Source organism: Watersipora subatra, chromosome 2 (assembly GCF_963576615.1).
Source record: "Watersipora subatra chromosome 2, tzWatSuba1.1, whole genome shotgun sequence".
In the NCBI taxonomy this organism is placed as follows: Eukaryota; Metazoa; Bryozoa; class Gymnolaemata; order Cheilostomatida; family Watersiporidae; genus Watersipora; species Watersipora subatra.
The window spans coordinates 55,118,871-55,138,980 of NC_088709.1; the positions used below are offsets into that span (position 1 = coordinate 55,118,871).

Genomic DNA, 20,110 nt, shown 5'->3' on the forward strand with positions numbered 1-20,110 from the left:
CTAACATTGTTAGAATGTCTTTTAGATTTACCATTCAGGTCTTTTTCATTTATTTCAGAAGCTTTCTGTTATCAGTAACTATGTTTGTAAGATACAAAATTATTTACTAGAATATTTTACATTTTTTAGAGCTCAACTTTTAGTTTGTTTTATATCCATTTTGTATTATATAAATCTGCATTAAGTTATTCTAGTTTGCCTAAACTTTGTGCGCATTATCTTAACACTTTTAAAAGCAAAATAAAATGGCTGTTGCAGTTTTATTTTGAAAAAATAGGCTTCTTTGGGCTTGGCATTGCTCGGTTTGCTATAAGGTCATTCGAGACAGGTACTACTCATAAAACTTCATTGTAAAAAGGTTTTTAATAGCGCAGCAGTTAATTTGGAAGATAGACCAAGTAATGACAGTGCAAGAGTCAAAGCACAATGTGAGTGAAACAAGTACTGCGCCAGTTAAAGGGTAAATATGCAGCTTGAAAAAGTTTGTGGACACATTGCTGACCACAAGTCTAAAATAAAGTTTGACTTGCAAAATGTGATGAGATCTGTGTTGATTCATTTATTTATTTATTTTAGAAATAATCTCCTCCAAGTTTATAATGAGGTAATTTTTAATGCATATTTAAATTCATCACAATTTAAGAACAAATGTAATCTTTAGAATCTCTAGATTTCAAATTAGCAAAACAATTGGTAAAATAATTGGGTTGGTTAGATTTTTTGTAATTATGTATAAGCTTTGCCAAAATCAAAAATAATCATATCCGGTAAAAGAGAACGACTCCTAATTTGCGTAATAAAATTAGGTGTCAAAGAGTTAGTTGAAAATATTTTTAGTTGTTGACTTGTGTCTAGATTCCGTTTCGCTACACAAATAACTAAAAATATTTTAGGCATGTTAGATAGCATCAAGTTTTTATTGACAAATGATGTTCGGAATATAAAAAATTACCAGGTATTGAAATTTTGCAAGTAATGTGAACGTAAAGCATTGTTTAATTAAAATTTAAAAAATTTAATTTGTTTTGAAATTTAGTATGAAACATAGGAAAAGTTGTGAAAAAATTGATTTGATTGTAAAGCAAAAAAATATTGAATTATTCCATTAGTATATATCAACTCAGATATTGACCCGCATGAGGTTAGTAAAATGCTAAACAGGAAACAAACACGATTCACCCAGAGGGCAAATACAAATGTTATTTTAATAAATATTGCACTACGCACAAGCAAAACTTTAAATGAATAATGCGTTTGTTGTGTGAGTGCAGAGATTACATATTAAAACCAACAAAAAAACTGAGGTTTGTAATATTGTAACGAGTCATGCCTAATTCTTTCTTACTCAAAAGATAAGAGAAACTTAGGTGGTAAATAATTATAAAAAATGAGACGCGGATAATAAATTAATATAGTCGACTCAGTGATTTTACGTGCAATCCGAATAATTTTGAATAAGGCTGGCAGCAATATAATTCTCATAACAGCAACCAAACCACAATTAGTCGCTGAGCTCAACTAATCATGACCATTTGAGCAAACATAACTGAACTGAAATAGTTACACATTTTTAGCAATTGTCTCGCAATTCATAGGTCTATAATGTTTATCTACTATCTCAAAATTAGTTGGTTCACCGCTGCATCTATTTTATTAAGAACATGATAAAAAGCAAAGGATCCATCAAAGAATACTCACAAATATAGATAAGTTTGCTCAAACTGAAAGAAGAAATTATAATTTAATGAAACTGGTTAGCTTTTTCTAGGTATAAGTAATATGAAGCTGGAATATTTATGGCCATTGCACAGTAATACACACAATCGACTCTGTACTGAGAAGTAATCATAACTAAGAACCAAAAGTATCTAGTTAACGTCAGAGTAAGCAGATGTAGAACAAAAAACAGTGTCATTATGATGTATGAACATGGTCTTCCCATTGAAATGCAAATGTGGTTTATTACTCACTGCTCTAAAATATTTTCTTCATCCCCTGAAAGTTATTATAAACTTTAGTAAAATTTGAATTGCTTTTCTTATTCGATTGTGCAGCCCTAAAGAGAATAACTTATAGCAACTTCTGATAAAACTAAGTTTATATAAGCGGCTCATATTGTCTCTCTAGTTCTTCTCCACCTGTTACTTATTCAAGTAGCATAAGCTAATCACTGATGTTTTGGAGAGAAACAGGCTCTTCTTGTACAGCTGGATCATGCGGGGCATTGTGTACTGTTGTAGTTGTGTTGTGATACATTTTCTTCCTGAAACATAAATAAAGCACTTCAATTATCTCGGTAAATTTCAGTATTTAATAAAAACTACTATAGTGTGATGCTAAATGATAATTTATTAATAATTATTGACCAATCCAAACAGATTAAACAAAAAGTACAATTAGATAGTTTTATAGTTACCACAAAATGAGTAAATCTAAGTAACACCTACTTTGTTGCTCTCGTCCAGTAATATAATAATAATTAGATCACAGTCACTTTGTTTCTGTATTCTTGAATTAGGGTCTGCATAACTTAGAGTAACAAAGATCTATATTGTCTTAACAGTTGCATTGCCAAAAAACTATTTGCTGTAGAAAATATTTACCTCTTTTTACAGATAGAGTAGAGTAGGGCCATAATGATGATGATGCAAGCCAACAGCACCACAGATAAACAGATGATTGAAACAACCAAGTTGATAAACTGACTTGATTGACCCTCAGATCTGACTTCTGTCAAAACATAAGCCACAGATGTTTACGTTGACGGCATGCTCAACTGATACAGAAATTCAAACAAATTAAGCATTAAACAAACTAAATAAATTTCCTTTAAAAAATTTTCTGTGAAATTTTTGTCATCTTCAAGTGTAACATCACGTTTAATTTAAACAGTCTAATATAGATTTGCATTCTCCTGCTCTTAACCAGTGGCTCCTGGTATATTGCATGACTAAATTCGCTTGCAGAATCTTTTTTAGTCATTGTAACATTTACTTTAATTTACTCTGAATATACAATGCATATTAATTTTATATGTTTAATCGTGTTAGAAACTTTCACCAGCATACAGTTGGCGCTCCTACAATGTAAGTATTGATTCCAGGAAAGTTTATGTTATACGGATTTAATGTTATACAAACTGCACAATACATGTAAATTGCTTGATCCTCTTCAAGATCTCTCTAAACTTATCCCCTTTGGCTGTACATAAAAGACAACCTTGACTTAACTTTTTAATTTGTTGGCTGTTCTGTAACTGAAGTATTATTGTTTTGTATCGAAAAACATTATCTTTTATCTTATCACTCTCACTCGATTTATGGTTCACAATTGCATCAACTTTAAAATAACAGTGGGAAACATTAATAAACATTTGTGAGAAATAATCTTGAGTGTACTCTATGGAATTTCAAGGAGAGGTTTTTATAGTAACAATTATATAAACTATTTAAAATATTAATTAATAATTTTAGATAATTTCTGCTTGAAAAAATTTTTGAAAGGAAAGATTTGGTTTAAATTCAAGTTGATATTTTCCTGTTGCTTATAGAATAAAACATTGTTATTAGTTTACTAAACTGCCAATTTACATATTTTATATCTTTTTTTGCAATGTGAGAAAGTATTTACCAAAGTTTTCATTATAGGTTTCAGGTACAAATCATTGATGAATCAAATAAAAAACAGTAAAATTACTAAGTGAAATGAATTAAACTTTATTAGTACTTTATTAAGTGACCGGCTCAAGTATTTTACTCTTTTTCTATTCAACAGAATGACTACAGGTTATATTTGTTGACTACTAGAATTATCAGTTTTAATTTTTATTCTGGTTATCAATCAGCACAGCATTAGTCTTTTTTAGATTACAACATTGGATGCCTATTAAACATAATTTTTTAATTGTTAAATCTGCATTACCAATTTATTAACTATAGCAAATGTTAATATAAAATAACTAATTAACTACATTTAAAATCGCGACAACATTGAGTGCATATCACACACATCATTCCTTATTGGCTCAACTATTTGCACTCTCTTCTTCTGCATCAGGTCATAGGCGGGTCATGCTTCAGGTGTCAGCGATATGAAACTCTTTGTCAACTAATTTTCAACCAGTAAGCAATTTTAATTATTTGGATTTACCCAAATAGTCTCTGTGAATTTATTTCATCTAAATAAATTAACTAATCACTAAACAGCTACTCAGCGCAGTGACTAGCTACGCTACTTTTTTTCTATTTCTCACTGTTATGTACTTTTTTAACACAGTCAAAACAAACAAGACAAATAAAACAAAAACATCTGAGGAATCGGATTATTATCGACCAAACATAGAGGCATGTCTTACTGTAGCAAAACGGCAGGGCTGACCATGATCCATCCTCAGTACATCGTACAAGCTCAGAGCCAAGCATTTGGTACTCTAGACCAATGCACATATATGTAACGGTGGACTCAAATGTTGTGTTGCCATAGAAATTAATGAGCTGTCCATTTTCTACCTCAGATGGTTTTCCACAATCCATGGCTTCAACCAAATGAAGTCTTTATAATCAACTGGTTTATCACCACCATAGATTGTATTGAATTGATAGTCATAAATATGTATGCATTTGCACAAGTGTTCGTGTGCATGTGGATTCACATGTGCATCTGTCACAAATAGGACATCAGAAGAAGCAATTTATAAGTTGCGAGTCAAAAGTGGTCAGTTACATTTAGTAGGCCATAAGTAGTATGTTACAGGCAGAAAGTCAAATGTAGCTAGTGTTATGTAATGGGCTACAGGTGGTAGGTCATAAGTAGCAGATCTGATGCAGCCAGCTATCTGTAAAAGACCCCGGGTACCGCAATGTACAATGTATAGTAGGTCATAAGTAGAAACTCATAACTAGCGTAATAATAACAAAGGTCTCAGGTCTCAGGTATCATGTCCTATGTACAGGTGTGTCAAATGTTAATGAAGGGGCTTGTAATGACCAAATTTTGAAATTCTCTACAAAACTTTAAAAATTGTGGGTACTGTGTTGTTTAATTGCTAACCACAGACTATCTTATATTATATTATCATTTACATGATCAAATTTATTGCGACGAATTGCAGAGATTGAGCTTCTTCTGTCTTGATTGATAGATTACCATCTAGGCTAAAGTTATACCTGCTACTAACTGCAGAGAACCTTGAGTTTTACCAACTTTATTACAAACCATCTACTTCTTTTATAGAAGAGAAGTTGTCTTACCATTGCATGTTGAAGGATTTGTCCATGACCGATTGCTTTGACAGATGATAGTGTTCCTTCCATCTCTAAACTCATAACCAGGAAGACAAGTATAGTTCACTGTATCCATATACTTAGTCCCTGTAATAACTGTGGCCTGAGCATTTGATTTCTCAATAAGTGGTGGAGGGTCAGAGGATACCCCTAAAACAGGTTTCATTATGTTGGTTATTTAATAGAGAATACTTCTAATAATAATGTGTTAGCAAACAGTACTTGGTTTTTAATGGACTCAGTGCCTTATCACGAATCACAAATACAAATCTCTATGTAGCGCTATAACATACCGTTTCACGAGATTAAGCAAATACATAAGTAATTATGGTTCATACAAAATGTATATTTTTAGTTAAGTTTGTGGCAGGCTAGAGTACTATGATGACAAAACCTTTTGTTATTTGCTCACCCGCACTAACGCTCATGTGCAAGTCCGCTGAGTGAGCATACTAAGAGATTATATAGCTATAGGTATATTATGACAAACATAAATAAACTTCCACTGAAACTGCAAAATAAAGAGTATTTTGCGAGGTTATGTATGTCAGTTTTCAACAAACGCCCTTTGTTATAGTTCACTAACAACTTAAATAACAGCATTGTAAATAAGATAATTATAGACTCACTTTCTTTGCCGCTCTTTTAGTATTGTAAAACTAAAGGACCATTTAAAACTTCAAATTCAGAATAGGATAACACCAGAAGGTAGGTAAAAGTGTAAAATAATACATACTTGTACAGTTTCTCCCATCCATTTCATAACCGCTGTTGCATATACATTTATTAGAGTCATACGGGTCAGTGCAAATTGCATTTTCATCACAGTCATATATTTTCTGTCTGCAGGAATTATAGTTACCTAGCAAAAAATAAATAAAACAACCTGTCATTCATATATGCAGTCTGAGCGTAATGAGTGAAGCAAATTTTTTTGCTAATAATCATTATTTTATTCTAACACTTCTACAACAACCAAGCTAACATGGTTTTACATTTTCCTGATGATAACAACCTTTTAAAATAGCCATGAAATTATTGGTTAATTATCAATGGCAAAAGAGATGTTTAAACTTCTGTATAACTGTTTTCAAGAGTAAATAAGAAGCATATAAACACTAATTACTAACATTAAAATAGTGGCACTAAACTTCTGTAACAAACTACTGCATGAGTTCCATGTGTGGTATTACTAGGAGACGCAAAAGTTTCCTATTTTCAGCTCATACTTTTGTTCAATATTTAAACATTCATATATTTTACATATAAGTTTTGTTTTTATAAGCATCACCACGTTTCACATGTAAGTGATACTTTAATTACGTTAATTTTTTTATCGTATTGCAAGTTTTTGTCTTTAATAGGATGATTATAATTTTGACATGATCTTAAGTAGCCTCATTAACTTTTTTTAGCATTTTCTTTGTAAAAGAGAATGTATTATTTAATATGTACATATAAATTATAAGCCCAACAAAAGTTGTTTTTGGTTACATTGGCATATAATAATTTTTTTTTATATCTCCTAGCTTGAATGAGAAATACCTTGCTGCACTATAATAGTGTTTGTTGCAGCTTCTAATTTACTTGACGTTAGAATAGTTTCAAACGTACCCAAAAGTGTAAAAGTTACTTTATGTAAAAATATTTGTACTGAGCAACCAGTTCCTGTCTTTAGAATTCTCAACAATTTTAGATCGCTCTAATCTGTTTGAAGCTTCAGTTTCTGTAGCAGTGCTTGTTCTTGCTACTGCCATTTATTTACTAAGTGAATGCTCAGCTCAGTGATAAGCCAAGGCTCCGTGATTAGGGCGCTGATGCTTTTTATTGATCACTAGGTTTGCTGATGCTGTTTATTGATCAATTCCTATATAAAGAGAAAGATCATTTGCAGTAGCCTCAGACCTCTATTGGGAAAAACTAGAAGAAAAACAAAACTAGTCGAATGTCTGGTGTTTCATGAAAAATAAAAAAGTTTTTGGAACAGAATTAATTTTTATTTAACATATGCAAAGTTTAGCATTATACATTACAGTCTACTTTAATTAAACTTTTGTTTCTTCAAGTAAAAAGTGGATTCAAGAAATGGCCTGATACATATTTTTTACACAAATGCAGGCATTCTTCTTATACCTGAATTATAGTACTGCTACCAATAAGAACTGGCCTTATGTTGTTTTACCAACTCTACATGAATAGTAAAACTGATAATGAAGCTAAATGTATCGATGAGCAAATATTATTCATGAAGCTAAATCAAGTCTATCTTTTGGTCTTTTACAAATATTTTCTTTTCCAAACTGTTTTCTGAAAATTGAGCTTCATTTTTAGCATTTTTAGTTTTAGTTTTTCATGAAAATTGCTTTTAATGTGTTTAATAAACAAACCTAATGCTGAAAATAGTAACATTAATAACATAAAAACTGTCTAACATAATACGTTCAATTTATAAAAAAAATTTCAGCTTATACTAAAGTTTATCATAAATAAACATATCAAAATTGCATTTAACAAAGGTCTGAAAGTGAGTGGGAACTAACTGCTTTTTAATTATGTTATTAGTTAGTTGCAACTGTTAACAAATCAGCTACATCTTCTTGAGAAGCAAAACTGCATGATAACCAATACTTTACTTAGTATTTTAGATATTTTTGCGCTATGTCAACTTTGGAGAAGAGTATCAATTTTTTCCTACTTGTGTTTCCTCAAAAATTTGTAACTGTTGAACAGCAAGTAAATTAATATGTACTTTTAATGTGAACAACATTCAATACTTTACATTAGTTATACCTCTAAAGACAAAAATGCCTTTTTAGAATTGACTTGGTTGAAACATGTTCCACTTATTAATATGTTTTTGGCTTATCTTTAGCTTACTTAAAACGTCGCATATCAAACAGCTTGTCTCATGCTAGTGTCGTTGCTGAGAATCATTTGCTTTAAAAATAATAAAAAATCATCACAGCTTGTAATTAAATATTAAAAAAAAACAATGGATTAACTCCCAAAAAGTAATTTAAGGCCAGCAACTCTTAACTGGCCTTCCTATCAGCAACAGCCCCTATATACGATAACAACTTAGATGATGCGGTTTGATCGGATTGTGAGATCTGCATTTGGTATAGCCAGACACTTATTTATAATTAGAGATTCCATGTGATATATCTTTGCTGATGTTAAATGCTAGAAAGTAGCCAGAGACCCCTATGAAATTACAAGATTTGCATTTGAAGACCTGGGACGTACAGTTTCACTGCTGGAAACTAGAGCTAATGCTTATTCAGTAAAGGTAGAAGGAATATTTACTTGTATTCCTTACTCCTTGATTACAGTTTCATCAAGGCAGACAGATGTATCAACTAAACAAGCCAAATAATCGATTTTCAAAAAAACAGAAGAGTGACCAGATTTTATGTATCAGACAGTTTCTGTTCTATTTTTATATTTTATAGTCTAGAGGTGTAACTATTGTATCTGATTTCCGGTTTATAAAAATAAATACAAGATTTTGGAACGGCATAAGCCATTGTTTAGTTATAGAAAGGTTAAACGTTACATGTGGGTGACATCAATCATTAAGATATACTGATTATAACAGTTGTTAATCAAGAATAAACTTTGTCTAGGGTTAATAGTATTAGTAGCTGGAAGTAAGGGATCTCCCCTGTATTAGATATTAAAACTTAAGCACCATCCACTACACTGTATTTTGTTTGAGTAATTGATAGGGTAACCCAATTATATTGAATACAAACACATGTCAAAAAATCTATATGCATAGCTACTCAAACAAGTCTGCTTACTATGTAGCTAGATTAAAGCTTAAAGCTACAAACAAAATGTATTGTATAAAACCGTTATCAGAATTCTACCAGAGAAAAAACTCCCTCGGAAGCCCAATGACTCACCTTGCCAGCGCATGCTGAAACCTTTTGACCAAGTGTCGTCGGTTCTTTTGAAAACAACATTTACAAAGTTTCCTGGTACCTCTATAGTTTCTGGTGTTCTAATACTTTTTATCAAATTGCCATCCTGGGTATATACCTGAGGGAAATACTGATCATTACCTTCAAATGGTTCCTTCAGTTACATATAGTCATCATAAACTGTTAAATATACTTTTTTGATAAACAAACAAAACTAAAGAATTTACTTTTGTATGTTTAAAGACTTTATAGCAGAGATATTTTCAAATGATTGACCTCTTTTAACTCAGTAAAAATATTTTATTTATCAATAGAGCAAAAAGATTGTAAGCTTCTTTAATGCTTTATAGTTTTCCTGAGTAAATTAAAAATCTTCAGACTAATAACAACTACTTGGTACAAACTACTGTGATAATCTGCTTTATATCTTAAATGATTTACTTGTTATATGTTAAAACTTTATGTTTTCATTGATTTATTTGAAAATAAAACGTTAAAGTGTGGTAGTTTTTGCTCATATTTTGTTAATTATTTAAGCATCTATGTGTTTGATATTTTTCTAATATAGTAATTAGTAAATAGGAAAATCATTATTAGCGTCCTTAGGATTGGTAGTTAACTTTTAGTGAAAGTGATTTAAAATTCCTTTGGTATAATTAAAACATATTTGCTTAAATTTTTTCCATTTCATGAAACTTTGCTATTTTAATAGGTTAATATAGAAAATAGCAAAAGAAATATCTCCAACAACAAACTTTTAAAAGAAATATAGTTTTTAAAAAAAAATACTTCCATCAAAAAGTTGAAATTAAAAAAATATCTTGCATAGATGTAGTGTCTACAAAAAATAGTGTTTTTGTACTAAGAAATAGTGTTTTTTATGTAGAATAGCAAAAAACTTACCAATAATATATACCAGTAGTCCTCCGAAGGGATATCATCTACTGTAAGTGTGATACTGATGGCTCCAGGCATAGTAATCTCTGCCCGACAGTGTTCATTTTTTCTGGAGTCATCAGGATAGTTTGAGGAGGTCAAAGTTCCAGATAATTCCGTTATTAACTGACCACAGACAAAGGTTGAAGCTAAAATAAATGGTAATATATTTTATAACATTTACAATGTAAATATGAAAAGATCATCACAATTTGTTAGCTATGCTGAGTACAGTCATGCCTTGACATACGAGTATAATGTGTGCCGGGAGGGAGATTGTATTTCAATTATCTAGTATTTTAAACAATTGTTTACTGTGTGAAATAACTAAATACGAGTTCATCCAATCAATCCTTTAAAACAACTCATAAATACAAGACATCACAAAGGAAAACTGAATTATTAGTTGTTCTAATTCACAACTTATGCCAAACAATTAAAATAGATGTGTATAAAATGCTATGCAATAAAGTGTAGCATTAGTATGTACAACAATGTAGCATAATATTGTTACAGTGGACTTACTGTATGGAGTTCTTACCTTTGAAGTAAATGGTAATGTCTAACAGAAGAGTTATTTCATGACAACACATCCAGTAGGCTACACTTTTATGACATTACATAACATAGAGTTTAAACTTAACAGAAATTAATTTAGCTTACTATACACACACACACAAAAGTTTTAACTCTAAGTTACACTAACCTTAATTCTAACTTTGTTTTATTTTTTTCATTTTATACTTGTCCTCTTTTTGTTTGGCTTTTTTCACCTCACTTTTTGACCTTCACTTTTAGCCGGCCTTTTTAAAACTTTTTGCAACTGATCTAATGAGGAAGACTGAATGATGTTGTTGTTCAAGTGACCTCATCACATAAATAAATGATTTAGCAGTGGATGGTTTTTGTTCTTTAAAATATGCAAATGATACTACATTTTACAAGCCATACTTGAGTACTAACGACAGTAGCTCTTGAAGCAGTGCCATACGCGGTGCTAACCAGTAGTCTTCAGATAGTTCTATACTTTTAGTTGCTGATAAAACTGTAATTATGAATACTGTGGTGGCACAGGGCAGAGACCAAGGCCGGCTGCCTTAGCTGATCGTAAGACCAATGCTATATTTTCGCCGAGTCTTGGCACAGCAGGAGACTCGACCTATTAAATTGACTAGACAAAGAACTGAGGAGAGCCAACAAAGAACTGATGAGCTGATACGATCAAGGAGTAGACACTAACAAAAAAGTGTATCTATATGATGAGCCCAGATGAGTCAGGGAAGGCAAAGATTGATGGCAGTCTTCTGCATGTTTTCCTGTTGATATGCGCACACACTGATCAGATGTATGTATATGTATTTGTGAAAAACTTATGCATCTCATTGCTTGCTCTTAATGCCTTTACTCTCATGAAGCAGCAACGTAAACCGGCATTTTTCTTTACATTGGAGGCAGCAGTGGGATCATGGATTCCGGCTCTACAAGAAGCGGTGGACTTCCGTATGCTCAAGTCAAGACAATCCTAGTGATGATGAAAGGAGAGCGCCAAAAGCAGAGTGCCTCATGGCGAGGCATCTTTGATTCCAGCTAGTCGTATTGCTTAGGACAGTTCTGCTCCGCATTGATTGGCGAGCTCCAACACGGGTAGCCTAAAAGGTGAGACATCCCTGACAATGACGGGGCCGTATTTTACTACAGCAGCTCTACTTCCCACAACCGGTGAGCTTGTTTAAAGGCAGCTTTAAGATCAATTTCAGGTGCGCTAAATGTACAGACAGAGATACCGACCATCTCACCGAGGTTCTCAAGAGAATGGTGTTGGTGCTACAAGCCACGGTTTCTTGTAGCTAGTTTAAATCATCTCAGTACTCATGCATATGTATTGTAACCATTTCACTGAACTTCAACTTTTTTGTATTGCTAGCATCTATCACTTGCTATTTTCCGGTTTCGTTTTCACTTAAAAATTTAGCCGAGCTAATTAAAACCTTTTTCAACCTATTTTAACAAGAAAGCCGGAGCGATGCTGTTCTCGAAAATGGCTTTTTGCATACTTAACCATTTAATGGCCATTGAAAGGAAACAATAATTTTTATTGCTGTACCTTTGCAGTGAAGTGACTTGAGCAAGTACATGCAGTGGATGCAGTAACACGAGGCGAAAACGTATCAACGCTAATTATGTTACTGTACACTTGAAAACAAGTTTGATACGTAAATAATCGGATTTTTGATAGCAAGCAAAAGGAGGTTGTCTGATCACTGACCCTTTATTCAAATAGATTGCAACACCAACTCTAATACTGATTTTAAAAAGAAAATAATACTGCTTTGCAAAAGAAGAATGCTGAACAGAAAGAAATCGGTCATCGTATCTCTTTCAGGCGTTGTGAGAAGGTTTTTTGGCAAACAGAATATCGGCATCTTAATTATTTTGGCATATTATGCACGCTGTCAAATTTTAATTTTAGTGAATTTTTTTGAATTCATGTGGGGAAATAAGATTCGTTTGGTAAAAAACAAGATATCATCGTGTTCCATTTTGTATGGCGGAAAAATAGTATAACAGGTACATCATAACTTGAGATGGCACCATAGTACGGGGCTCTAGAGAAACACAACCAGAAGTGACCAGGAGATGGGTCGGACATGGCAACATCATGCAAATCAGACTAAACTACATCAAGTTGTGTTGCCAGCAGAGCGCTCAAAGATCAGCCCAAAGGACCCTGGCTGGTGCAACGTCAACAGCTCATTTTAATGGCTGAACCAACTTGCCTTAGGCTCTCTTTTTGCTTGATTTAACATCTCAGAAACTTGTTCTAGGAATTTAGTTCCTCAGGGCTGCCTCGGGACCAAATCTGAGAATAGCTGGCAAGTTTGCTATCGGAAGCCTGCCTTAAAGGTGGCAGGGCAGACTCACCATCATTGGTTGGCTGGAGCCAGGGACCACTTCAGAAAGCTGCCCTAACAGATTCAAGAGTGTTTGGACCCCAGAAACTTGCTTTGCATGGTGAGCATAGTGCAAAGCCAATCAGGGCATAAGCGCTAAACTGGCCTGAATCTACCAGTTACTTTCTCCCTAAAATGTTGGAAAAACAGCCCGTCTAGATCCTTATCGACACTAGGTGAAATCCAAATTTGCTGAGCAAGTTAGTGTTTTTTGAGCTTCCTTACAGCCCAAGAGACTTGTTGGACAAAAGTGACAGCCACTGACTCATGGTCGATAAGACATCGCTGCCATTTCACAAATTCCTGCAAATGCTCATATGGCTCCAGGATGTAAAGACCGAGGAGATCAATGTGGTCAGTCACATTAGCGTGGATGCCATCTTAGGGATGGAGTTATTGGTGGCACGCGAATACACAATAGAATTTCAACAGCCTGTAATCGATGTACATTAGATGGTCAGCCCCTGATTTGCAAGAACAGACATGACCGGTTGTTGCTCAGTAAAGTTCAGATGGGACAGGACATTGATAGCTGTTTTTTGTGAAGTGACTACAAGGATTTACTGCCAGCTAGTTGTGATAAAAAGCTGTCTAACCGGGCCGCTCTTGGTTACAAGTTCGAACCCATGGCCATTCACTAGGTGGATGGCGAACCACCTCTCACCGGCTCAGGTGTCGCACCTTCGAGTGCAAATACACTAGATGTATGGGTGCCAGCCTACTTAGAGGATTTGTTTACAGAAGCGTAGCAGAACTGCATGAAGGCAGAGCAGACCAAGCTGCTGGCCCTATCGCTGTCACACCATCAGGGTACACTCAGCACCTACAATAGAGATGTTGAATGAATCTTTGAAGTGAATCATTCTTTCTTAATGAAAGAGGAGACCCAGCTCATCCGGCAACTTTTCCATTAGTTGGAACCAAATAGGGAGGCAGAGGCCAAGCGTCAAATTTAAAAGCTGCTGAGTCAGAGACTCATCAAGGCGGCTGGAGATGCCTAGATTTTTCCTGTAGTGTTGGTCTAGAAAAAAAACTAGCAAATGGCAGTTCTGCATAGGCTGTCAGTGGCTGAGTGCCATCACTGAGCAGCATGCCTACCCTTTCCCCAGAATGATGACAGTCACTGTGCATTGTCTAGCAACAAGTACTTTGGTACACTGGACCTGGCAAGTAACCATGGACACTGGTGTACAGAAGAATATAGTGTTTGGTACACGTTTCAGCCTTCAAAATAGAAATTCCAGCCTTTTGATCTTACCTCTGCGCCGGGCATCTTCCAGAGACTTATAGAGCATTGAAAGACATTGCCGCTCTATTTAAATCACATCATCATCATCATTGCCATTGATTTTGACACCAAACTGAAAAGATTAGAGGAGGTTTTCCAGCGTCTGAATGTAACCGGGGTGAAGCTGAAGCTTTCCAAATGTGAGCCTCTCCACTCACAGGTGCCTTACCTAAGCCATGTGGTTAGCACTGAGCGTGTATTCTCTAAGCCAGTAAAAAGGCGGCCTGAGAATGATTGACTCCTAAATCTCAAGGAGTTGCAAGGCTTTTTGGGTATGGTACGCTACTAATGACAGTATATACCTAGTTTTACTACCACAGCACAGTCTATGTTATAGTTGATCCGCAAGGGAGCGAAGGGGACTTGAGTCAAATAAGAGCAGACGGCCTTCAAAGCACTGAAAAAGCATTGGTCTTTGACCTTTGTGCATGGCTACCCTGATACGAGCCAGCTTCATATGCGGGAGACAAAAACCTCTGGCTGCAGAGTAGGTGCTGTGCTGTCAGAAGTACAGGAAAGGACCGAGATGGGAATTGCTTTTTTCAGCAAAACCCCGGCGCCTTCAGAACAGAATTATGGTGTTAACTGCGGGAAGCTACTTACCGTGAAAAAGGCCATGAAACATTTCTGGCCCTATCTGTACAATCAGCCGTTTTTTCTATATACAGATCATGCTTCTTTCCAATGGCTATGCCAGTTTAAAAAGCCCTCAAAGCAAATAGCTAAGTTGCTAGAGATATTAGCCTAGTTTTAGGACACGCTGGAACACCGAGCTGAACTCTGCCACAAGAATATCAATTGGCTCACCTGACCAATCTGTGAAAACTGCCGGCATTACAAGCCCATTGGCCTGAAAGACAGAATACTGACTTACAAGGAGCCTGCCACGGAAAACCAGATCTTTTTAGAGAGTTTTGAAGGAAGCCAAACAGCTGTGTCACAGATCCTCAAAACCATGCTTGTAACGGTCAGTTGCCGGGCCCGATCACTGTCATGACAGCCAAGGGAGCCGGCTCCGGATCAACGAAATGCACCCTGAAACTCTGTGACACAGCTCAGGTGATGACTAAAAGTGATGCCAACAAGGAGTTGGCTTAGATAAAAGTTAATGGCCAAATACCAGTAGCCACTGTATACCACGTCATCTCTCGAGAAGAAGAACTGACATGGGATTATCTGAAGCTGGGAGGACAGAATCTTTGTCAACTACACAAAATCTTGTCATTTCTCAGACTATGATCAATTAAGATAGTGGAGACTTGGACATCCTCTACGGCCAGCCTCAGAGATGAACGGTCTGTCCACCAGCTATTAGGGAGATAACCAGATAACCATTTAGTAGAATCACACCCTTGCTTACACTTTTGTAGGTAAGAAAATCAGTCTGCGACAGACTTATTAGTGGCCAGGAATGACACCTACAGTGAGGAGACTGTTCAAGAGCTGTAAGGTCTGTCAAAGAGAGAAGAATGGTGGCATCAAAACAGTCGCTAATAAAAATATACTCTATGCCAGACATTCCTTGGAGAAGGTGGCAGTAAAACTAGTGGGACCAATGTCGGAAACAATGAGAGGAAACAAGTGGATTCTGTATGTGTGCATGTACATGATCCTGGATGTATGTGTAGATACATAGTTTTATGCAGTTCAAAATTACATATGTTCACAACGTTGATACTAGTGATGGTATTTCTGTGAGGTTTTGTTATGAACGTTTTGATACACTCTCAGGTTTACACAAAATTTCACGGAACACTACAGAATCCAGTTGAAGATGTGAAACCAACATCATTGCACAGACCATATTAAGTGTCTCAACCGCCACTGTCAATATTAAAAAAGCAGTTAGACAATATGCAGAGTAAGGATGTAATATTCAAAGTAACAGTTCCTAACGACTCGTGTTCAAATATGGTGCAAGTGTTGAAAGAAGACCTTACCTATATTTGCATATGGGTTGATGTGACTGGACTCAAAAAAAGCAATGCAACGTGACATCCGCCGATCAGTTTTTTTTCAAAACTACCCTAGCTAACATATTAAAAGCAAAGTTCACGGCAAAAATTAAATAATAGATTAGGGTATTATACCATACCATTAGAAGACCACTTCTGGTTGTTAAACACTTTCATCACTCTATTTGGACATGATTGCTGTAATCGAGTACTTTTTGGTTTAGTCAGTGCAGGTTATATGTTTCAACAGTGCATGTAAAATATTATTTGTTGATTAGATAATGTAGTGTGTTACATAGACAGTACACTGATGCTTAGTGACACCAGAAAAAAGAGCTAGATCAAAAAACATGCAAACTACTATAATGTCTCAGTTAAGCCAGAAAGACTCTAAGCCCTAACAAATGTTTGCTCAGCAAAACCTTTGTAAAATTCTTAGGTCGTGTTATCAACGAGCAAGCCGTAAAACTAGATTTAGATCCTACACATGAAATTTGTTAGTTACTCGGCCCTACAAGTATTGAAGAATTACAACCATTTATTGAATCCCTAAACCACTTAGACAAATTCTCTCTTAAAAGTTTTGACCTCCCCAAACAATCAAGTGCATTATTTACTCATGAAAAATTGGCATGGAATACCAACATGACACAAGCCAGTAAAAACATTAAAACAAAGTTATTCAAACCCCCTGCTTAGGATGGTATGACGTTAAAAAAACAATTTGCAACATGAGTAACGTATCAAATATAGGATGGTGAAACGTGCTATTTTTAATACAATACTATCGATCACGTCGACTCTTTGCATCTAAGTTAAGAAGTCTTATTGACACTTAATCTAGATAGTCACATTTCGAAATAAAAGCGTAAGGAATAGCCTGGGCATGCTCAAATTTTGAAGTATACATTTTCGAGCATTCAGACATAAAAGCTAAAACCGACCACAAACCACTCATACCAATATTCAACTATTAAACCGTCCAAAAGACAATGACTCTGAAAATTGAACTATGCTTTCTCTGTGACACATGTAACTGACAAAAAAACCACCTAGCTGATCTTCTGTTCAGACAACCCTTATCTAAACTAGATGCTGAAGTTAGATGACTTGCCAAAAAATAGAGGTAGCTACTGCATCTACAATATCAACATTACTCGCAAGGGAACATTGCCTGGACTAACTTCAAATCGAACAAGAGGACACAACTCTCCGGCAGGTCATAAAGTTCATCACTCACAAATGGCTTGGTTATCTGGCAGATTTTCAGACCACCTTTAAATAATGCTGGCAAGACAAACATGGATTTAAACTAGTCAACAATCTACTTCTATACAGGCAAATAATTGTGATACCAATCAGTGAAAAAAGTGACATACTAAAACTCATTCATACTGGCCATCTGAGAGTCCACAGTTTCTAGACAAAGAACACATCATTTTGTATGGTTACCCAGCATGTGACAAGGATGAGATGGTGAAAACTTTAGAATATGCCAGTAACACCAATCAAAACAACATAAAGTTCTCAGCCTGACGACATATCTAGAGAGACTATGGCAACAATTAGCTCCAGATGTATTTCACTGCAAGAAAATTGATTGCATAATAACAGTGGACTATATTCTAACTATATAAACCTCTCACACCTCACCAGTATAACAAATGCTGCTGTGATTAACTTCTTGAGAACCACCTTCAACAGGCACCGGTTACCAGAAACAGTGATATCAGATAATGGACATTGTTATGCCAGCCAGGAATTCAAAAAGTTCCCTGAAGACTGTCGCTTCAAAAGCATCACCTGCTCTCCTCCATATCCTCACACAAACACTGAAGCGAAGACGGGTGTATGAAGTGTATAGGTTCTCATAATGAAAGCAGTTGCTCTCTGTTTTGCTCTACTCTCCTACCGCAACACACCAATGCACAACGGATAATGTCTAGACCAGATGTTGATGAACAGACAACTTTGTACTGATTTATCAACAGATCCGAACACTCTAGTTCCTAAAAGGTATATCATGACTTCATCGCTGAAAGAGAACATTATGTGAAAAATTGGTTGATTTAACATCTTAGACAATTTTTAAAGTCATATAAAAAAAGGAAAACACTTTAATGATAATTTTATCAGTGTATGTTGGTGATTGATATATATATATATATATATATATATATATATATATATATATATATATATATATATATATATATATATATCAATCACCAACACGAGAAAAAAATAAATATATGAGAACAAAGCAATTTGTCTCATTTAACTCAAATAAAACCTTACTTTACTTGGTTTTGTTTTTTTACAAGTTTCTAAATACAGTATTAAAATAAAAACATAGAAAATGCAAAAGCTGTTTTTATAACTAGCAAACTTTTTACCAACATTAGTTTTGATATTTAATATCGAATTACCGAAGACTGTTAAAACACAAGGCCAATAATAATTTTCTGCCTCGTTAATAAAATTGAACTTTTTTACAAAACACCATTCTCCTAGACTACATTGCCTATTTTTTGTAAACAATAACTTTGTAAAAAATTACTTTTAGCAAGAGTGAAAAATAAAATTTAGTTAAAAAAAATTTTCAGCTTACCTTATTATTTCAATCAATACGTGATATTTAGTCTATTTTAATGATAAAAAACTTTAGAGACTAACAATTTAAATTTTCTTTTACATTTAGTATTTAAATTTTGCAGTTAATTGGTTTTTACCAAGCTATTTTAGAAATTCGCCAAAACCCTCATCGGAAATTATAGAGTCACTACAGTGACGTGAAATTAAGCTCACTAAAGTGTTTAAATTGTCTACAGGTTTTATTCTAACATATTTTGTTATGACAGTATGCATAGTTACATGCCATGCTGGCAAAAAAATACCCTTACATAAATCATGCATTTTTCCAAAAAAAATATTGTTTTTTCTTTGTCTTAAAGCTTATGGCTAGATAATTGCAGAGATAAAAAGAATAACGGTAGAAACCTTTATACGTATGTTACCAATATGCTATTAGAAGTCAGTTGAATCTCTATCACTATAGTCTGAGACCAAAAGCAGTAAATATGAAAAATAATCAAGTGAGAATATGTTTTTTGTTCTACTGCTTACAGATTTTGAGATTTCATGAGCAAAAAATTCAATACAAATAATTTTGGTTGACAGGTAAATAATGAAATTTCAGAAAAGTTGGTATGTTTGAAATGTGGTTATTGAAACTGCGCATAAAAGATTCTATATGTATCACTCAAGCAATGAGTTTATATTATTACTATTTGCTTTAAGATGCTCAAATGTGCTTTTGTTCAAAATTAAAAACTTTCTAATTGATGGAATAACTCAAATTTCAAGGCACGTTAGACAAAAAAATGTTTAACAACATTTGCTATGTGAATATAACAAAACCTAATTTTCGTTTTATCACCTTTCTTTTTTACAGCAAAGTACTATCCAGTTCTTTAATTTTATCAAAACTTTTAGCTAACGTCCTGAATAGGTTGTAATTTAAGAATTAGTATAATTTATTATAACAGTGTATAAACAAGAGTTTACTTTTAATAAACTAAAATGTAAATTTGATGTGCTGTAGTTTAATATCAACTTGCACGAAAATATTTCAATGGTTTTTAACTGAAATACCAAAAACACTAATTATTTGTATGACACTATTCAAAATGAACTTAGACAAATTATTAGTAGATTTCATCTAAAACTATCGGTAATTTCCCATCATTCTCAATTGTTTTCGGTGTTTGAA

General features: G+C 34.2%; 1 protein-coding gene across 1 annotated transcript; it reads right to left on the reverse strand.

Moving 5' to 3' along the window:
• Positions 1 to 2,111: 2,111 nt before the first annotated feature.
• On the reverse strand, positions 2,112 to 9,279 carry LOC137388768 (membrane cofactor protein-like). The gene is made up of 6 exons (XM_068075218.1): positions 9,191 to 9,279; positions 6,019 to 6,144; positions 5,250 to 5,432; positions 4,355 to 4,534; positions 2,604 to 2,730; positions 2,112 to 2,263 (listed from the first exon to the last, which is right to left on the reverse strand). The coding sequence occupies exons 1-6, from the start codon at positions 9,201 to 9,203 to the stop codon at positions 2,164 to 2,166; spliced, it is 729 nt and encodes a 242-aa protein (XP_067931319.1). The 5' UTR covers positions 9,204 to 9,279; the 3' UTR covers positions 2,112 to 2,163.
• Positions 9,280 to 20,110: the final 10,831 nt, after the last annotated feature.

Bases quoted from the DNA above. Each gene is read 5' to 3' on its own strand.
- LOC137388768 (XM_068075218.1), bottom strand. The intron at 5,433-6,018 runs GTATGTATTATT...AACCTGTTTTAG, and splicing joins GGATGGGAGAAACTGTACAA to GGGTATCCTCTGACCCTCCA. The intron at 2,731-4,354 runs GTAAGACATGCC...ATGTTTTGACAG, and splicing joins AGCCCTGCCGTTTTGCTACA to AAGTCAGATCTGAGGGTCAA.